Source organism: Lacerta agilis, chromosome 4 (assembly GCF_009819535.1).
Source record: "Lacerta agilis isolate rLacAgi1 chromosome 4, rLacAgi1.pri, whole genome shotgun sequence".
In the NCBI taxonomy this organism is placed as follows: Eukaryota; Metazoa; Chordata; class Lepidosauria; order Squamata; family Lacertidae; genus Lacerta; species Lacerta agilis.
The window spans coordinates 46,923,140-46,942,948 of NC_046315.1; the positions used below are offsets into that span (position 1 = coordinate 46,923,140).

The following is a 19,809-nucleotide window of genomic DNA, read 5'->3' on the forward strand; positions in this document are numbered from 1 at the left end:
AATTTACACCAGTGAAGAATGTGGATCAAAGACACAAATCTCATTACAAAGCCAGATAGTTGCAAGGTGGTGATTATGTACGTAGCTTTCTCTCTGACTTCATTTGCTCTAATTGTTCTGCAATTCTTAAAGGTTGATTATGCTGGCTAAATGTCACTGTGCCTCCTTCATAAGCAATTAACATTTCTTTTATAAGTTTTATGAGAACAGCCCTTAATACATTCTTTAAAAGAGAAGTTTACAAGACAAAGAGTTGGGGGATTTTTGCTGCCAAACATTTTTGTCTGAAGAAATAATGGGTTATGCAGCTCAATAAATTTACTCAAAGCAAAGAAAAACTGTTTGCCAAGCAAATATTTCACAAGCACTGCACCCCCACCCCAGAAATGTATATTTATACCTGTTAATATAACAGTTTTGTGTTAAGGGGAAGGATGGCAGTTTTAAGAATACATTAGCATCTTTCAGCCATGGCATGCAATTTGTTTAACATTTATTCTGTCCTACAGCAATTCTTTGAAAATACATTAAGCCCTCTATTTGAAAACCCCTATTTCGTTAAGGCCACTATAAAGGCCAGTGAAGAAAAAAATCAGCAACCTTATTTCACTTTTCTGATGTATATTGTTAAGGTTTATGATTTAATAAACTAGAATGCTGAAAAAAAAGTTGCAGGGAAATATATATATATATATATTTGGTACATTATTTCTATCCAGTTCAAATGAATAGTAACATTAAAACCAGCAACAAACAAATAAATAAATAAAATAGACTCTGGTCACTTCTGTGGTCCCTGGAAAGGCAGTTCAGTCTTCTTCCAGTGACCGGGCTAAGGAAAGAATCAACTGCTGTTACTTCTCCATCATCAGTTACCTAATGGCTGAGAAAACACAACAGGGTGTGTATTGAAGAATGTTTTGAATCCTGTTTATCCAGCATTCCTCCTCCCTCCCCAAGCTGGCTTAATTATTTTGCGCTCCCAATGGGAAGAAAAATCCACGGGGTGGAGAACAACAGAAGGAAGAAGAAAAAGAAGGAGAATAAAGAGAATGCAAAAAGGAGGAGAAAGAGAAGCCACCCTCCTGTCCTGGTAGCATGAGCCCAGCAGGGCTTTGCATTGCTCGGTCGGTCATCAAGCTCATCCTACAATAAAAATGTTTTTATAAGCCATCTAAGTGCAGAAGAGAAGAAGTCCTCTCCCTGGCACGCTTCAATCAGGTTTTAGCCGATAATGGTCCAGACAGCAGGGCGTCTGATTCTGATCTTGAGGCTTGGATTGTTTCATGTGGGCAAAGCAAGTCTAAAGGTTAATTAACAGCAAGTAAAACTGAGTCAGGAGATTAATTGCTTGTTTTCTTTAGCAATGCAGTTTAAGAATAACCTATTGCAAACAATCATCTGTAGCTTCTGGTCACATGAGGAGGTGAACTTTACTACACCCTAATATTTGACTTTTTTATATGTGCCATAAGTATAATATACCTTTTTCATTCAGATTTGCATATAACCTTTTCTTTAAAAACAAAACAAAACTGACAAGGCATCAGTGGGTCAGATATAAGCTGGCACTTGATGCAAGAGAAGTCTGATGTGTGCAGAGCTTAGTCAGGTTGGAACCACCAACCATGTACAGATCCATTTGAAATGAATTCATCATCCACCCATATCTATGATGGTTAGAGTTAGCATGGAATTAGTTGGGGAATTGCATTACATGGACAGGAAAATGACAGAGGGGAAGTCACATGAGCACTAACTTAACATGCTACCATAAACAAGCTGAAACCATGTAACTCTTTTATTGCTGTTACATTAGCTACAGAATATCATTTTATGTTTCTGCAATGTGGTTTTGACATTTTAAGACACATTTTATAATATGTTCTTCTCAAGATGCTGAAAGCAGTATTATATTTTTATTGATAAGGAATATAATTCCCAGTTACTTATCTCTTACACTTCCCTAGATGTACCATCCAGTCCACATGGAGTAAAAATTATAGAGATCTCACAGACTGTTGCAAAAGTCTCTTTCAATAAACCAGATTCACATGGGGGCGTCCCGATCCATCATTATCAAGTGGATGTCAAAGAAGTCTCTTCGGAAACATGGAAAGTCGTTCTTTCCCATGGAGTTCAGAGTGAGTCTGCAAAGGGAAAAACGGGGATAATTCATAATATGAATATAAAAGGAAAATGCTCATTTCTGTCCATTGTATTATGTGGGAGAGCACATTCTCTAATGGGGAACAAACATGTTTTAGATAATGAACACAAAAATCAAATATTTCATTTCATATAGTCACCTTTAAATAGTTGTGGTAATTTTAGTGTGCAATAAAGTTTCAAAATGAAACCACTAAGTTTTACTATGCTGTCCTCAAGCAAGATGTTCTTCATAGAAGAGTTGCTCCAGCCCATTGACTATCAGGTTGACTTTTCTCAAGCATTTTCAGATCTACAAAATCCTAAGGTGTGGTGTCTAAAACACATTATTCAACATACAGCCACACTATTTTCATTTCCCCCCCCTAGCAGAATTTTCCTTTAATAGCTACCACACACTAGAATGACAGTTTCAATATGACCCCAATATTTTCACTGCCAATTCACACCCCATAAGAGTATATGTGGATTTTTTTTTGGGGGGGGGGGAGATACCACACTTAACTCTTGCATACATGAAGTTGCATTACCTGGACAAGAAAATGACAGAGGGAAAGTCAAGCGAACACAAATACAAATGTCCTCTCCAAGTGGATATACATTTTATGGAATTTTATATAAAGAAATATATCAAGCACACTTTAAAATTTATGAGTCAAGATAATTATTGGCCCAGCTTTCCTATGGCGTTTGTTTGTTTTTTTATATTATGTACTCTAGCAGCATAATTCTACATGTGGGAGTTTAATGGGGTTTGTTACTGAATAAATGGGTGCAGGATTACATGATTAACTAATAAAATTGGTGGTAGTTTTGGGTATGTTTGTGTGTTTAATATATAGTGGCTATACATATTTAGGTAAGGTCCAGACAAGATGAAGGACTGTATCTCCCTGTATTAGCCTGTCTGTGTTTTGAGATACTTAGAGAAATTGGAAGAATTATAATGCCTGTAATGTTTTTATTAGTGGTAACAAAAATTATTTAGGCAAAGCATGGGAAATTAATATCTATACCTGCAAAGAAAAAAATGGCTGGGGAATGCCATTTATTAACATAATTAATGCAAGAATTTAAAACTTTTATAATTGCTGGATAAAATTTGGGCAATACTAGAAGTATAACACTGCACAAATATTTGTATAGTATGCATTATTTGAAAACTGTGACATATCTGTTACATACATTTCAAAATTCTTTTTGTTATTGAAAACATTTTTTTAATACTAAAAATAAAGGTAACTCTACATGCATAGTGGATACTTGCATAGAATTTTACATTCCCAGTTTCTTAATTAAATAAGACTATAGGCTCACACCATATATTCAAGTAGTCTGGAGACAGTTCACTCGAATAGCATTTGAGGCTGTTCGGCGTAATAAGTTGTTTATTACACGAGCCACAATGTGTGTGTTTTATCAATATCTCAGTTTAGTGTGTCCCTCAGACATACTATTTTCTTATAATATGCTGTATTTCTGTGGTGCTATGTTTTGACTTTATTTTATTACAATATAGGAACATTAAATGAAATCTGGGAGATTGAGAAATAGTGATATCAGAAATGATACACATATCCCAAAAGAACTAGTAAAATGAAGAAATTAACAATGTGATTTCTAATGGTTATGTGATGGCAGCATTAACGTTCATTGTAATGAATAATCTCACTTTCTCTACCCAGAGGCTGAACTTCTGAAAACAGATGTAACATTTTAAGCTTTCTACTTGCTACACATCTATTTATTTAGCGTGCATTTAATTATAACTGCAGTACTTCACAGACTGTTTTGGAACTGGTCCTTCATATGATAACATTCTTTTCTTTTCTTTTTTTCTGGACCAAACAAAGCTGCTGAATAAAATAACATTCATACAAAGTCCATAATACATAGTGTTTAGTAGGTTCAGAATGAACAATGTTTTGTTCTATTTTCTGGCTCTTACAGAACTAATGTGTAAAGTATTGGTTGGTGCATCTAATTGGGGGTTGAAGAAATGCCACTGAACAATGGGGAGAAAATGTGCAGATATAACAAAAATGAACAATTTAACGTTTCATTAAGAATCCTGCCACCTCATTCCATGGCCTGTGGCTGACAACATATCGAGGTTTGAGAGGGTTGGATCCAGCTTTCATCTTCTGTGGACTACAAGGCTTATTTTGTCTTTGAAAGACTACCAACTCAGTGGAGGGCCAAACTATTCTGGAACGTCTTCTTACCCTCTGGAATAGTATTGGAAGTAGTTCTGGCAGATAGATATAGGAGAGTGGGAGTTGGCCACAGTCACATTTGGCCAGCAGAAGCGTTTCCTGAGAACAGAGGTGTACCTGGTAAAGGTGTGCCCATGGCTAGCAGCTGTATTCCCCCCCCATGGCTTGAGCAGCAGAGCAGCAACCCAGGGTGAATGCAGATGGGGTCCTAGCCACTCCTAACAAGGGTGGAGACGTATGATTTTACACCAATACCGTGGGCCTACACCCTTGGTGGGGGCCAACTTGATCAACCCATAGGTACGCCCCTGCCTGATAACTCTGCTCAGAAGATATTATATTGGGGAGGAGCAAATGCCAAATTGAACCCATTTTATTTACTTACTTTGGTTTCCATATTTTTTTCTAGCAAAATAGCTCTGCTATTGTATCTTGCGTATATTACAATCAAACTCTGGGATGTGTGCCCATTATGGTTGCCATTTGCCTGTCTTACCCAGACTTGCCCTCTTTTTGTGGCTTAAAGTGTCTGTCAGAGCAGGTTTTTAAAATTAGGCAAAACGTTGGGGGGGGGGAGTTTGGGAGTTGAAGTCCGTAGTAGTGGTGAGTGAACTTGCTAGAACAGTACTGGTCCTCTCTACCCTGCCTGTGTGAGTGTGTGTGTTTGGCTCAAGGGTCGTTTCCATAATCCTTGCTTGCCTGTGAGAGGGAGAGTCCAGTGTGTTTGTCTGTGTGCACGTGTGCTGCTGCTGAGGAAGAGGGAGTTTTGCTGTTAGACATTCTGCTTGGCTTCCTGCAGGCACACTTTCTGGGGGGGGGGGGGTTGAGAGAGAGAGAGAGAGTCTGTATTTCCCCTTTAAAGGGGACCAAACGTTGCTAGTAATGAATCTGCAGGGCTTCCTGGGGTGAGCTCAAGGGTGTGTGACTGCCAGGGATGATTCAGTGTTGGTATGCTGCAAGTGGCAGCCCTGGGTTTCAACTTAATCCTGTTTTCTGTTCCCAGCAGTGTGAAGGTGTTTGAACTAAGTGGGTTGGAATATTAGTTTCTCTAACTGGGCACATGTGTGAGGATGAGTGAGTGAGAATTTTTTTTCACTGTGAAGTACAATTAGTCTGGGGCTCCCTCTTTTAAGTTCATTGTCCATTTTTCAGTTGCGGATAGTGTGAGTGTGTCAGCTGTGTGGGAGGTCGTTTCGTTTGTTTTTCTTGATTACGTGAGCAAGTGTGGCAGCCGGGTTGTCATGATACCTTTGTTATAAAGGTTGCATTAATTTTGTCCCAGTCACAATGGTTGATTCCCCTCAGATCCCTTGTTATCATGCCACAAATAGCCAGAAGTAAGGGAAGCAGCCTCTTTCTGTAACCACTGTAGCAATTTTAACTGAAGTGATGGGGAGAATTGTTTTTCTCTTTTCTCTTCAGCCAAATAGTTGTGGTTCATAGTTACAATAAATACGGCAAAAATAGAGGGTAATTATTTAAATAAACAAATAAGTGAATATTCTTATTTTGTTGTTGAAAATTACAGAACATAGAAATATATCACAGCTTCTATAGTCTACATATAGTAGGGGTATTTGCAATGAGAGTCTTCGTAGAGATCCATAGTTAAAAGTAGTCAGCAAATGTGTCCTCTTTTTTGCTCTGCAAAATATGGCAACCCTACGTTATGGGCACTATTTTGCAACTTGATTGGATATATGGATATGGCAAGGAATTGTAAAGAACTTTGTGTTACTGCAGTAGGGTGTGCAGTAGAACCATGGGATATCCTTCCGCTTGCTGTTTCTGCATGGGAAAGGTGGCTGTTCTCATTACTTAAAGTAAGGTAGAAAGATTTCTTCTCTTCCTTCTCCTCTACTTCTTCCCTGTTTTCTAATTTTAAAAGTTGCTTCGCTTGACTATTAAAAAGGGTAGAAATGTTAGCAGGAGCATCCTACTCTCGTGGAGGACCCTGGCAGAGACACATGCCCGACTGGTATGTTCTCTTCCTCCTGGTCAGTCGTTCCGGAGCTTCAAAAGCTTTCTTCTGCCCAAACATCACAGCGACTAATGCCAAAAAGTATCAGCACACTTAGGGATTTGCAGAGTCTTCGCAGCATGCGTGACAGACCTCAACAACTCAGCATTTTGGCTAATTGGCTTTATTTACATGTAAACATACACAGAGCACTGCAACATGGCTCCCTCTCTCTCTAGCATCAGACAGCAAAGAGAAAGAACAAAGGACAATAGTCCCACTTCACGGAACACATTGACACAAACATCCTGTTTCCATCACTTCCCACTTTGTGGAATGAAAACATACACCGTCATGTGATAGACAATAATCCCAGGACTGCAGACATGGGGAATGAATCTCCAACAACAAGTTGAATGTGAAAACTGGCTTGCATAACCAGATTCAATAAAGAGGGGCCATGGTTCAACATGCACTTCAGTTGCTACTGAGCTTAGCTGTAGGGACATGGAAAGGTAGGTAGATAAGGCAACCAAAAATCCTAAAAGAAATTTGCTTCTAAAATTTCGGACAGATCAGAGTTTCACCTTCATACAGAAGGACCTCTTACTGCCAGCCTGGTGAGGAGCAGCAATTGTGGTTTGGCATGACCATGGCTGGGCCAGTCTGATCTTCCGGTCCCTGCGTGGCCAGGGGAAGACATTACTTCCTCCTTCACTGGCCATGCTGGCTGCTTGGGGAGCAGACTGGAGAGACAACTTTCTCTTAGGTCTGCTCTGTGGCTATAAAGCCAGCTGTGCCCAGGACTCACCACTTAGACTACTTCATCCCAGTTTAAAACATTGTTGCATCATTTCATAGTAACTAGATGTGTTTTTTTTTTAGAGGGAAATGTGAAGAGTTGGAGGGCAAATGAAGTTCCCATTATTTGTTGCTGCAACCTGCTAAGGTTTCAATTTGATTTAAAAGAAAGTATAATGCAATACTTAATTAGCATATATGTCTTAACCTTTAGCATACAACTTGTTTATTATGAAAGTGCAACTTGGCATTTCAGCAATTTTGTGACATTTATAATGTGATTCTTGACTCACAATTTATGAATTGAGTTGTTATTTGAGTATTGCAAGCTGAGGTAATTGGGTTAGTGAGACAGTTCCTGCATGAAAATTAATATAGTGTCTTTAAAGAAAGGGAAGGGGAGAAAAGCTGGCATGGTTCAAAAATTATTTTTGCTTGCTAGAAGAACTACACATCCATACACAATTTAGTTGAAGTGTTTGTGTGTTGTTGTTTTTTTAAAAAACAACAACAACAAAAAACCCAACAACAGACAATAATATTATTTTATTTCCCTCAAACACTTGATAAGGCTTTCACCCCATCAAAAGTATTCTGTAAGAAGTCACAACTCACATAGCATTCTTGCGTAAAGCAAAAAACAAATTTGCCTATTGGCGAAGAACTTAATATTTCTGCTTAAATATAAAAATATATTTGTCTAACTTCTCAGTATAAAATTTGTAAAATGCTTTTGAAGTAACTGAAGCAGCAACGTTACAAAATGCTATATCCTATTTCATGTGTGTGTTTCTAAGCAAAGTTTTTCTTCTTTTTTTTAGCAACTGTTATTCTCAGCAACCTTGAACCTAATACAACATATGAAATGAAGGTTGCTGCTGTAAATGGAAAAGGGCAAGGAGAATACAGCAAAATTGAGATATTTCAAACATTGCCAGTTCGTAAGTAACCTCCTTACTCTTTAATGGATTATATTTGTTGAAAAATCAAGTTTAGGTGATACTTTGGATACTTATTTGCTGCTGATTCTTTCACCCATTCTGCCCATTTCCTCCTCCTGCTTCCCAGCAGCACTTGCAGAAAACAACACTTTCCCCTTTGTCTCAGCCAGCCCACCAAGATGTTCCATGCCTCCCTTTCCTCCAAACATCTGTTTTTAAAGGGAGACTTTTCTTTCCTGTGGGTCATCACACCCACTGCTATCCCTGGAAAACTCCATTTCCCCAGACCAAGGATCTTCTTTTGATGTGTTGATTACTGGTCATCAGCATCATTGTACTCAGTAACTAATTCCCCCCCCGGCAATATCCTGGATTGAAAAAGAAGCTTAGCCTGCCATTTTGCACTGTTAAAAAAAGGTAAAGGTAAAGGACCCCTGACCGTTAAGTCCAGTCGCGAACGACTCTGGGGTTGTGGCACTCATCTCACTTTACAGGCCGAGGAAGCCAGCGTTTGTCTGCAGACAGTTTTTCCGGGTCATGTGGCCAGCATGACTAAGCAGCTTCTGGTGAAACCAGAGCAGCGCACGGAAACACTGTTTACCTTCCCACCAGAGTGGTGCCTATTTATCTACTTGCACTTTGACGTGCTTTCAAACTGCTAGGTTGGCAGGAGCTGGGACTGAGCAACGGGAGCTCACCCCATCGCAGGGATTCAAACCGCCAACCTTCTGATCGACAAGCCCTAGGCTCAGTGATTTAGACCACAGCGCCACCCACGTCCCTTTGCACTGTTAGCTCACCTTAATTCTCAGCACACTGATTAAACCCCAGCACCAAGGAATCTAGAGGGTATTGGGCACCCAGAAACCTGTAACAGTATATTAAATGTGTTTTACATCCATGGTGTGGACCATGCACCCATACCATCTGTGAGTTATGTTTTGCTATATCCTGTGCTGACCTTCTGGTGCACTGGGATACATAGCAGGAAAACAGTTTCATTCTGGAATACACACAAAGTAAATAAAACTCTCTATACCACTTCTTCCAAATATATACAATATATCCATTACAGGTACATACCATTCACGTAACTAATGGGTATCTGCTGAAACCTAAGTTCTCTAAAGACTTTTCCAAGCTGTGGGAAAGTAATATTCCATAAATAAAATGAAATTCAATTACCTTTTATTGCAGCATACCAGTGAGGAGAGCAATTTTTATTAATCATTTCCTTTTCCTATGAACATATGGAAATTCCTAATCTGTTCACATAGTTCAGATAGGGGACCATGGGGAGTGGGGCACAAATGCTTCTGGTTGGAAACACATGAGAGAACAAAAGGAACAGCAACATAGTTTCCTAATTTACATCTCTCTCCTCTCAAGGCATTAAGAGTACAATTGGCTTAGCTGTGCAACAGCTTGTACAAGCAAGCTGTCCCCTTTTCCCCCACTGCTTCAATTTCCTCAGCCTGTCCTGCAACAGAAAATATATGGTTGCTTTCTAGTCTGTGTTTGTGTAATAAATTGCTTAACTCACAGGCCAGAGATTTTAGAAGGAAAGCATCGTGCAACTTGCTGTATGGTGCATAGATAATGCTAATGTAGCCATAGCCATGAGTCAGCCAGGAGTGGAGAGACAGATCCTGCACTGGTTTACTTCCCTACACATGGAATTTTACCCATGTAAGATTCAGGAATGGGTTATACCCTGGGTGGTCTTTTTGTAACCCAGTCAGTCTTTGGAAATATATGTTGTTAAAGTTATATATTTTTAATAGAATTATAACACAATGTTTGCATGAATTGTAAATACTTCCTTTAAAAATACATATATAAATAAAATACAACAATCACATCATAGAATTATTGCATATCTATTTTCGTTTTGTATTTTAGGTGAGCCAAGCCCTCCAGCTATTCATGGACAACCAGGCAGTGGGAAAAGCTTTAAACTTAGCATAACAAAGCAAGATGATGGAGGAGCACCTATTTTGGAATATATTGTAAAATACAGAAGTGTAAGTGTTTTATTAATCTCAAGAATATACTTATGTTATGATTTTTCTTTTGAACTTTTAAAATAAAGCTACAAGTGTTTGTGCTAAAGTTGCCACAAGGTTCTTTATTATTTTTGTTGCAGCAAATTTATAAAAACTTCCCCTCTGGGATATGTTTTGACAGTATCTACAAACAAGAAACTTAGACTTCCATTGCAGATTTTACATTGGGGCAGTTACTAATGTATTGAAAGGATGTGTATGCTGCAATCCTATGCACCCTTTAAAATACACACACTTTTTTATTGGTTGTTAAACAAATACAAATACAACAACCATTTAGTCATAAACTTACAAATATGACATTCAAACATATCACTTAGCATACTCTCTCCACTGAGAATATTGAGTTGTCTTGATTTGGGTCATTAAAGTAATGGGTCCACGTTTCTTGGAAGGTGTCTCTTTTCTTGATGTCTCTAATTGCCTTCCTGTGTTTAGTGCAGGCATAGGCAAACTCAGCCCTCCAGATGTTTTGGGACTACAACTCCCATCACCCCTAGCTAACAGGGCCAGTGGTCAGGAATGATGGGAGGTGTAGTCCCAAAACATCTGGAGGGCTGAGTTTGCCTATGTCTGGTCTAGTGAGACACTCCAACATTGCTGTATGCAATACATTATTTCCCCATATGTTCAGGGGTATTTCAGTCTGGTTCTTCCATTGTTGAGCTATCACTAAGTGTGCTGCAGGCAGTAAGAAGCCTACTAGTTCTCTGTGGTGCAGGGTGGAGTCTAATTCTGTGTCCAAAGTTAATAGAGCTAAGGCAGGATTTGGAGAAATGGGTTGGCTTGTAATTGCAGATATAATGGAAAATACTCAATTTCAAAAGTTTTAAACATGGGGGCATTTCCATAAAACATGAATAAATGAACTAAGATGGAAGATACCTTGTAGGCCATGTAGTCCAACCCTTGCTTGATGGTGTTTTCCTTTGGTATTCAAATGATTTTATTTGATAATGTATTTTCCAGCTTACATTAATTGCTCTTGGGAGCTAATTGTGACACTAGTTTCTCATTAAAAATGGGTTGTTGTTTTTACAGTGAAAAGTATGTTTTAATTGTGGTTGACTTTGATTGACATTCTTTCCTTTGTTCTAATAAATTCATGTGAATTTCTTTCTTACAGATGCATGTTATATAAGGGTGGATTAATCTGTAATTTTCAGTTTCTCTCAGTTTCCAATCTTAAATTCAGTGTTCCACATTTCTGCAGGAAGTTGTGATTTATTCATTTATTTAAAAAACCTTCATGAAAAGTTGTGAATTTTTCTTAATATACATATTTGTGTATTCAATGTCAACGGATATGCACATTTTTGTGCAGCTTTCCCTATTATGATGCATTTTTGTATCTTACATTTTCTAATATATGCACTTTACGCACACTTTATCCAGTACATGTGCTTTGTATACATTATTTGGTTGGAGGTAAAGGTAAAGGACCCCAGTCAAATGTGACTGTTGGGTGCAGCGCTTATCTCGCTTCAGGCCAAGGGAGCCAGCGTTGGTCCACAGTTAGCTTTCTGGGTCATGTGGCTAGCATGACTAAACCACTTCTCGTGCAATGGAACACTGTGATGGAAGCCAGAATGCATGGAAACACCATTTATCTTTTGCCATAGCAGTACCTATTTATCTACTTGCATTGATTTGCTTTCAAACTGCTAGGTTGGCAGAAGCTGGGACAGAGCAACAGGAGCTCACCCCATTGCACGGATTCAAACTGCCAACCTTCCGATCAGCAAGCCCAAGAGGCTCAGTGGTTTAGACCTCAGCGCCACCCACTTCCTAGGACAGGCATGGCCAAACTTGGCCCTCCAGCTGTTTTTGGACTACAATTCCCATCATCCCTGACCACTGGTCCTGTTGGCTAGGGATGATGGAAGTTGTAGTCCCAAAACAGCTGGAGAGCCAAGTTTGGACAAACACCGACTCCCTCGGCCTAAAGCGAGATGAGCACTGCACCCCATAGTAGCCCTTGACTGGACTTAACTGTCCAGGGGTCCTTTACCTTTACTTATTTGGTTGGAAAACATCACAAAACTCAGGGAAGTCCTGGTTTTGAAGGATAGCTATGTTTTAGTTCACATACTTGTTTGTGAAGTGTGATTAAGGTAATTTCTCATTAATACAGGTGCAAAATCAATTTTCTTTCCCATTCCTAATAGATATAAGTAAGTGGGGGAAGTATAAGACTTTTAACTGCCTTTTATGAAGCAGAGGCCCTGAGGAGCTCTAGTCTGCTTCTGTTTTCTGACTTTACAGTTATAACTGTTTACCAGATCTCTCTCTCTCTCTCTCTCTCTCTCTCTCTCTCTCTCTCTCTCTCTCTCTCACACACACACACACACACACACACATCCAGTATAGCTGTTTAAATGAATGGAGTGCAGAATTGTTTTGCTTTATGCTTCTTAAAAATCTAACAGCTATATAACAGAAGTACCAAATAATATTATTTCATCCAATATAATGCTACTTTAGAAAGAAGCTATTGCTTTAAATGCTTTGTTGAGAGTAGTGCTGCGCCATAGTGGTGGTTTACTACAGAGGAAATAACTGTTACTACTTTCCCCAAGCCTTTCTTTACTTTATATTTCCTCAGAGTGTTGTACCAGTGAACTCTAGATTATAGGGATGGGCAAGAATTTGTTTGTTTAATTATTACATTCATTTTTGTTACTAAAACCTCATATGTTTTGTTATTCATTAGTTCTCATTATTATTTCATTTGTTTCCAACTGTTTTCATTGGAAGACCAGATGCTATTATACTATCTGTATCTTCTGCTTTTTCCATCTATTTGGAATGAAACAAGAAATTAGACTTGCCAAATTTCAGACAAATATGAGAAAGGGTTCCTGTTTTGTAGGCAACCTCAAAAGCCACCCAACCACAGCCTATAAATGGGAAGGAGAACTGGTTTTGCACAAGGAGAAAATGGAACCTCTGTGCAAGGATTGAAAGGCTTGGAGATGCAGACCAAAAGGTTGCCCAAGATAGTGTGAAATCCCCCTATCCCTTCTCCTGCTAGGGTTACTGCTTCTCCCCCCCCCCGCCAACCGTGACTTCCAAGTAAGGTAGCTTCCAGAAAAGGAGGCTTCCCAGGGCTATACCAGGAGCATGCAGTATAGAGGAGCAGTGCTGAGCCCTCCCAACAGCAAAGTCATTGCAGAGTTGCTGCCACTTACAGAAGGTGCAGGGTAACGCTGAGGTCCGGGGCTGTGTGGGTGCATCAGTGCAGCCAATCCAAAATTCCTACAAGTACATCCACAGAGCCTAGCCAAACTCTACGTAACTCCCACACTGTCTCAGGAAGTGGCAGCAAATCTATTGTCTGAAAGGGGACAGCACAACACCACTTCTCCATACCAGCAACTCCTGGTCAGTTGCTTTTTATATGCTTAATAGAAAGTATAGTCATATATTAGATGACTGATGTTGTAGTTTGGGACTTGCTTTCAACTGTACTCAGTTTAAGGACTAAATTCATCACAATTTAAACTGTTCTTTGCATTTTTACAGAAAGATAAGGAAGACCAATGGGAAGTGAAAAAGTTTCAAGGTAATAAAGACCAAATTATTCTAGAACCGTTGCAGTGGACAATGGTCTATGAAGTGCAAATTACTGCTACCAACAGACTGGGATATTCAGAACCAGCTGTATATGAGTTCATCATGCCACCAAAGCCCAATATAATTACAGGTAAGTTAATTCTAACATACTACTAACAGTTACTTCTACTCTTATTTTAACATTAGTGGAGAATTGGTTTTCTACGTATATTTTCTAAACATCTTCAACATTTCTGGGCCTGCCAGATACACTATTTGTAGCATTATAACTGGTGGGGCTTTTATCTTTATTTTTCTACATGCTTCCAAACGACAGCGTTATTTCATCACTATTCCAAAACACTTTTTCTTCTGCAGCAAAATTTCTGACATTTGTGAAAGATCTGGAATGCTTCTGCAATCTTTTCATTGTGTGGAGCACCATTGTGTGGTGTTTATGTGCAGTTCCATGCATTCTGGGTGCTGTTCATGGTGTGGGATTTAAGCCACTTTAGCTTTGCACTTCTTTAACCTCCTTGGCCTTTCTTGACGGGAGGTTGCCCATAGCTAAGACCAAAAACTCAGAGAGTTCCTGCTGCCTAATCTCCCTCACAAACAGAATTCCAGAATATCAGGTGTGGATGCAAGAGGTCTGTCAGTACCCTGTCTCATAACTCTTACACTGTTTTCAGGCACAAGGTAAAGGAAGGGGTCTGATTACAGGCACATAATTTTTCTCAATCAGAACACATCCCACCATTGGTATGGGCAGTCGGGAAAGAATCAACCAGCCTCCAAAAAAGCAGCAACATGTGACAGCTAGTGTGGGCAGTCCACTACAATTTTGCTGCCAAAATCATCAGAACAAAGAACAGTTATAGCACTACAAATGGTATATCTCAAATGGCACACAGTTACTTACTACTGGTATGAATATTTCCTTATTACTAGCAGAATCACCAGCTACAAGGTTTACAATATTCTGTTGCATTTTATGCACTGACATATGCTAACAGGTAGCTATTTCAAAAGAAATCATTTACCATATCTCTGCAATTTTACGGTCTACAGTTTGGTAGTTATATCCACCTAGCAGTAATTGGTTTTGTTGCAGTAGCACTTAGAAAAAGTCTCTGCATGGTACTGCATGCATCAAACAACAGGCTCCTAGAGGGTGACATTAAAGGAGATGATGGTGCAGTTGCTAGCAGCTTGTTGCCTGGAATATTAAAGTCTGGTGGAGTGGCAATGCCTCCCTTGGATCATAGTGTAGAAAAGAGCATGCTAGGCATTTTTGAAAGCACGTTAGTCAGGTGACATCTGTCCCACTTGTATAGCATATTATGCTGGTCATTCTGCAGCTGCTATGGCACAAGTTTCCATACCAGAAGAGGTGAACTTGTGGCCATCCAGATGTTGTTGGATTACCATCATGCCTAAACACAGGGCTGATGAGAGTTTGGTGTCTGACAAAATCCAAGAAGCCACAGATTCCCTATCCCTGTTCTTTTCCATGACTGCTTGGGATCAGGTTTTCCAATAGATACCAATAGCTACTTTAATTAGAAACCTGAAGAATACTAATTGTGCCTTGTTTGCCTGACTTCTGACTGGAGTGTTCGGTTCCCTGTGAAATTTTGTCAAAAGTTTCTTTCAGCTATAGTTCACTAGATAATTCCTGTTACAGGTAGGTAGCCGTGTTGGTCTGCCATAGTAAAAATAAAATAAAAAATAAAAAAAATCCTTCCAGTAGCACCTTAGAGACCAACTAAGCTTGTTCTTGGTATGAGCTTTCGTGTGCATGCACACTTCTTCAGATACCTTCTTCAGGTATCTGAAGAAGTGTGCATGCACACAAAAGCTCATACCAAGAACAAATCTAGTTGGTCTCTAAGGTGCTACTAGATGGATTTTTTTGTTTTTTTGTTTAGATAATTCCTGTGTGGCTATTAGTCAGAATACAACCATATTTTCATGAACTATTCAAATGAATTTTCAAACTTGGAAGGAAATATAAAAATTGAATTCTAGTAATGATGTGAAAATCAGATTTCAAAATCTTGCTGGGTAGGGCCTGGAAACAGACCTGATGGGAGATTGTGTCTTTCCTGATCTGCATTCGAACCTTAAAAGGGTGGTGGTGACCTCTGTTGTCTCCCACCACTGATCATGCCTTTCCAAACCCCAAAGTTCCTGCATCCTTGTTGTGGATTTGTTTATCCCATACATGGTTTCAGTCTGGTTATTTCTTCATGTGCACATGCTCTCTTGTGCCTAGTGCATAATAAAAAGCAGATAAATTTTATTCAGAATCACAAAAGAAATTGTGCAAGATCTGAAGCATTGCAGAAAATAAATTACAAGCCTAAATGAGATAGGTGTCTGTGATTAATGGATTATTTCTACAGAATCATAAAAAAAAAATCATTAAAACAAAAGTAGAAAGGGAAACGGCAAGACAATGGGTGGGAAGATGGACATTTGCCATGTTTGGACTTTGTAATAAAGCCATGCATGAATGATCTGGCTACACTCTCATCTCTATACTGTTCCCATTATCTAGCAGTGTGAAGTTTTTGGCTTGCGTTAATCCAGCATTCCATTTTACACCTGAACTAAGGAACTATGGAACTATGCCTGGGCTAACAAACCAGGAAAATAAGGCACGGTATTATTATTGCTTATGAAGCCTTGATCAAGCATCCAAACGTGGCCATTATGACACATTTGGTACAAATATAACTCCATTGAGAAAGATTTCTGCCACCCTCAATTACTTTCTAGGTCTCACAGTTGGATCAATATCAGTTTGGTATCCAGAGCAAATTAGTAGGAAACTAAAACTAATATTATTGGGTGATTTGAAGGTAGAAGTTGATTGCTTGATTCAACCATCTTCATCAAGACGATTGCTATCTTAGGAATCCACATTGATTATTTTTAGATAAATTGAAAGCTTCTACAGTAGACATATCTCAGTTCTCCCTAGAGTTTAACTTACGTACAATAATTCTCAACATATTAAGACTTTTTCAGTGAATCAGTTTCTTTAAAATGTTTTAAGTCAGGCATAGGCAACCTTCGGCTCTCCAGATGTTTTGGACTACAATTCCCATCATCCCTGACCACTGGTCCTGTTAGCTAGGGATCATGGGAGTTGTAGGCCAAAACATCTGGAGAGCCGAAGGTTGCCTATGCCTGTTTTAAGTGGTTGTGTTTATCAGCAAGGCAGAATTTATTTGTTGCAAGGCAGAATTTATTTGTTGATGTTTGGGATGAATAGCTGCTGTTTCCAGTCACAATCCTTCAGCTTACATAGCAATATTTTCTTGACTATGGACTTAAGCCAATTATTACATGGAAACGCACCCATCAGTCATTGCATTTAGGACTGCTTTCAGATTCCACAAATATTAATGACCTTTTATGTCCCTGACTGGAATGTCTTGCATACCCTTTCAAGCAAAGTGCTGTCACATGTGCTAAAGCATCTTCACTCTTCCTGACCAACCCATTTTGTCATAGGCAGAGATGATGGATAATCTATTTAATATTTTCATGTTGTGCTATATACTTTCAAAAAATGTCAGTGTTCATCAAGTTAAACTATTCCTTTTATTTTTATTTATTACTCACAGTGAAAGCCTTATGAACTTTAAAGGTTCATCTAGAGGTTAAAAACATTTACTTTTAAGTATAACAATATGTTCATATTTTGAAGATTGAATAAACACAACACTGATATATTCTTTTCTGAAACCCCCCAAAGGAAATGTGTGAAACACTTCTGTTTAGTTTTGCAACTAGAGTTTCTTTCTTGCTTCATAGTTTTCTGTAATGGTAAGGTGGATTCAGTACCTAATTTCAAGATATTCTAGGGTACAAGCCTCTTACAAAACTGCTACCTGCTTCCAATCTCATCACTAAAGAAAAGAGCTCTCACTTCACTCATATAGATTTACTTAAAGAATAAAATTAAATTTAAAAGAGAGAGAAACATGTTAGATCTGAAGTACTCCTGAAAGTGCACCCTGGGACTTGATGTGTGTAGTTTAATTGTTCTCGCTGCAACAGGAAATTCACTTGGCATATGCTAAGAAGGACACTTAACTATTATGCACTTCTCCCAAGGCTAAAATATGAAAGTAAAAACAGGTTTGAAATATCACTCTGGTGGCCCCTAGCAGAATTTAAGGCCTGAAGTGTTTTGCAACACTGTGGGAATGGGTAGGGGAGAGATTGCTGTATAGAAATCTCTATAGCATCCGTGAAAACTGTGTAGGAAATAAGATGGATAAAATCTATCTTCGTTTGTTGGCACAGAAAGAGAGGAAGCAGATAATATGTATGGTGCTTATTAATTATTGCATGTTCACCCCACCTTTCATCCAACAAGTACAGGGTGGTGTACATGCCCTGCAGGGGAGCTAACGTGAATAAAATATGGGGGGACAGTTAGCCCCACATCACATAATCGATCAACATACACAGCACACAAACACCATTTGAATGGCAGTGCCTATCAGCTTGGAGGAGGGGGATGGCCCCCTCAAATACTTTAGGGGGGGCTGAAGCAACCTCAGCCCCTAGGAGTTGGCTCCTATGATGGCCTCCCCATATTATCCTCAAAGCACACCTTTGAGATAGATTAGAATGAGAGGGTGATTGTCCTAAGGCCACACATGAACGTAGTGCCTTATCAGGGATATAATTAAGGCTGGAACAAACTTTTTCCAACAGTAACAAGGAGGGGGGAGGAGTTCAAATTCCTGCACGGTACTTGATCCTATGAATGATATAAACATTCACTGCTTACGGTAGTTTGAAGAATTTAAGCTGAAGTAAAGACCCATTTCAATATGAATTATTTATTATAATACAATACATGGCAACTGTATTAAGAGCTGGCTTAATTTTTGACACCGTTCTCTATAATTGGGCTCCTTAATTATAGACCTTTAAATGTAACACTAATGTCTCAACAAATGAAACTGATCTGTAGAAAATGTAACTTGAAAAAAGAGACATTGCACATACTTTTGTAAACCAAGAAACCTTTAATGAAAACATTATACACACACACACACTTTCAGGTGCCAGGGCAAAAACATTTATCTTCAACCACCCTGTATCTTTTAAATGTGTTTGTGGGAGGGGTTGGGGAAAGGGGGAGTTATTGTTTCATTCTTGTTTCATTATTTATTTGTGTTTTTATCTTGTATGTTTATGCTATGAACCGCACTGAGATCTATGGATGAAAGGCAGTTATTGAATTAATAAATAAATGCACCTTTTAAAAAAACAAACTATCATAGAAACAAACCAACTTCAAATCATTCAAATCAAGACAGAGAACCAGTAGGAGAACACTTCAATCTCCCAGGACATTCTATACAAGATCTCAAAGTAGCTTTCTTATTACAAAAGAATTGTCAGAAATAGACTGCAAAGAGAAGTTGCTCAATTGCAACTAATTACCAAACTTAAAACCACGGAGATACCTGGTCTGAATAGAGACATTGGATTTCTTATCTCATTATACATGATAAAGCTATTTTTAGCCCTGCTTTTTCCTGTAAGATCAATTACAGTCGTTAACAGTCGTCATCAGGTTTTCCACACCTATCAGCCAATCACCCATTCCACCACCCTTCTGAGTAATACCCCACCCCAACCTCCCACTTTATATAAGGGTCTGGTTGCTTCAGTTTCAGTGTATCTGAAGAAGTGTGCATGCACACGAAAGCTCATACCAAGAACAAACTTATTTGGTCTCTAAGGTGCTACTGGGAGGATTTTTATTTTTATTATTTTGTTTCAAATCATTTGATATGGAGCAGGCTTGTTTCAATAAACCATATTTAGTTTGCCACATTTTAGGTTTGGGATGCAACACTAAGATAATGTAAAACAGATGCAAAAGCTTCCATACTCCTCAAGACTCCACCAGGGGAAGGGAGTAAATCGGAATGCTCATTATCTGAAATCTCAGTTATCTGAAACAAAGAATGATACCCAAACCTCATTACACCAGCAGCGGATTCAGATATCTGAACAGTTGAAGTTCCCACTTCCTTACTTTTTTTGCTTTTGCCAGGGAG

General features: G+C 38.8%; 1 protein-coding gene across 4 annotated transcripts in view; it reads left to right on the forward strand.

Moving 5' to 3' along the window:
• The window catches only part of NCAM2 (neural cell adhesion molecule 2), a 197,496-nt gene that overhangs the window by 146,531 nt on the left and 31,156 nt on the right, over positions 1-19,809 (forward strand). For all 4 annotated transcript variants that reach the window (XM_033146864.1, XM_033146865.1, XM_033146863.1 and 1 more), the window contains 4 exons: positions 1,971-2,144; positions 7,968-8,087; positions 9,990-10,111; positions 13,679-13,859. In XM_033146864.1, the coding sequence (XP_033002755.1) occupies positions 1,971-2,144; positions 7,968-8,087; positions 9,990-10,111; positions 13,679-13,859 (597 nt within the window). The remainder of the gene's footprint in view (positions 1-1,970; positions 2,145-7,967; positions 8,088-9,989; positions 10,112-13,678; positions 13,860-19,809) is intronic.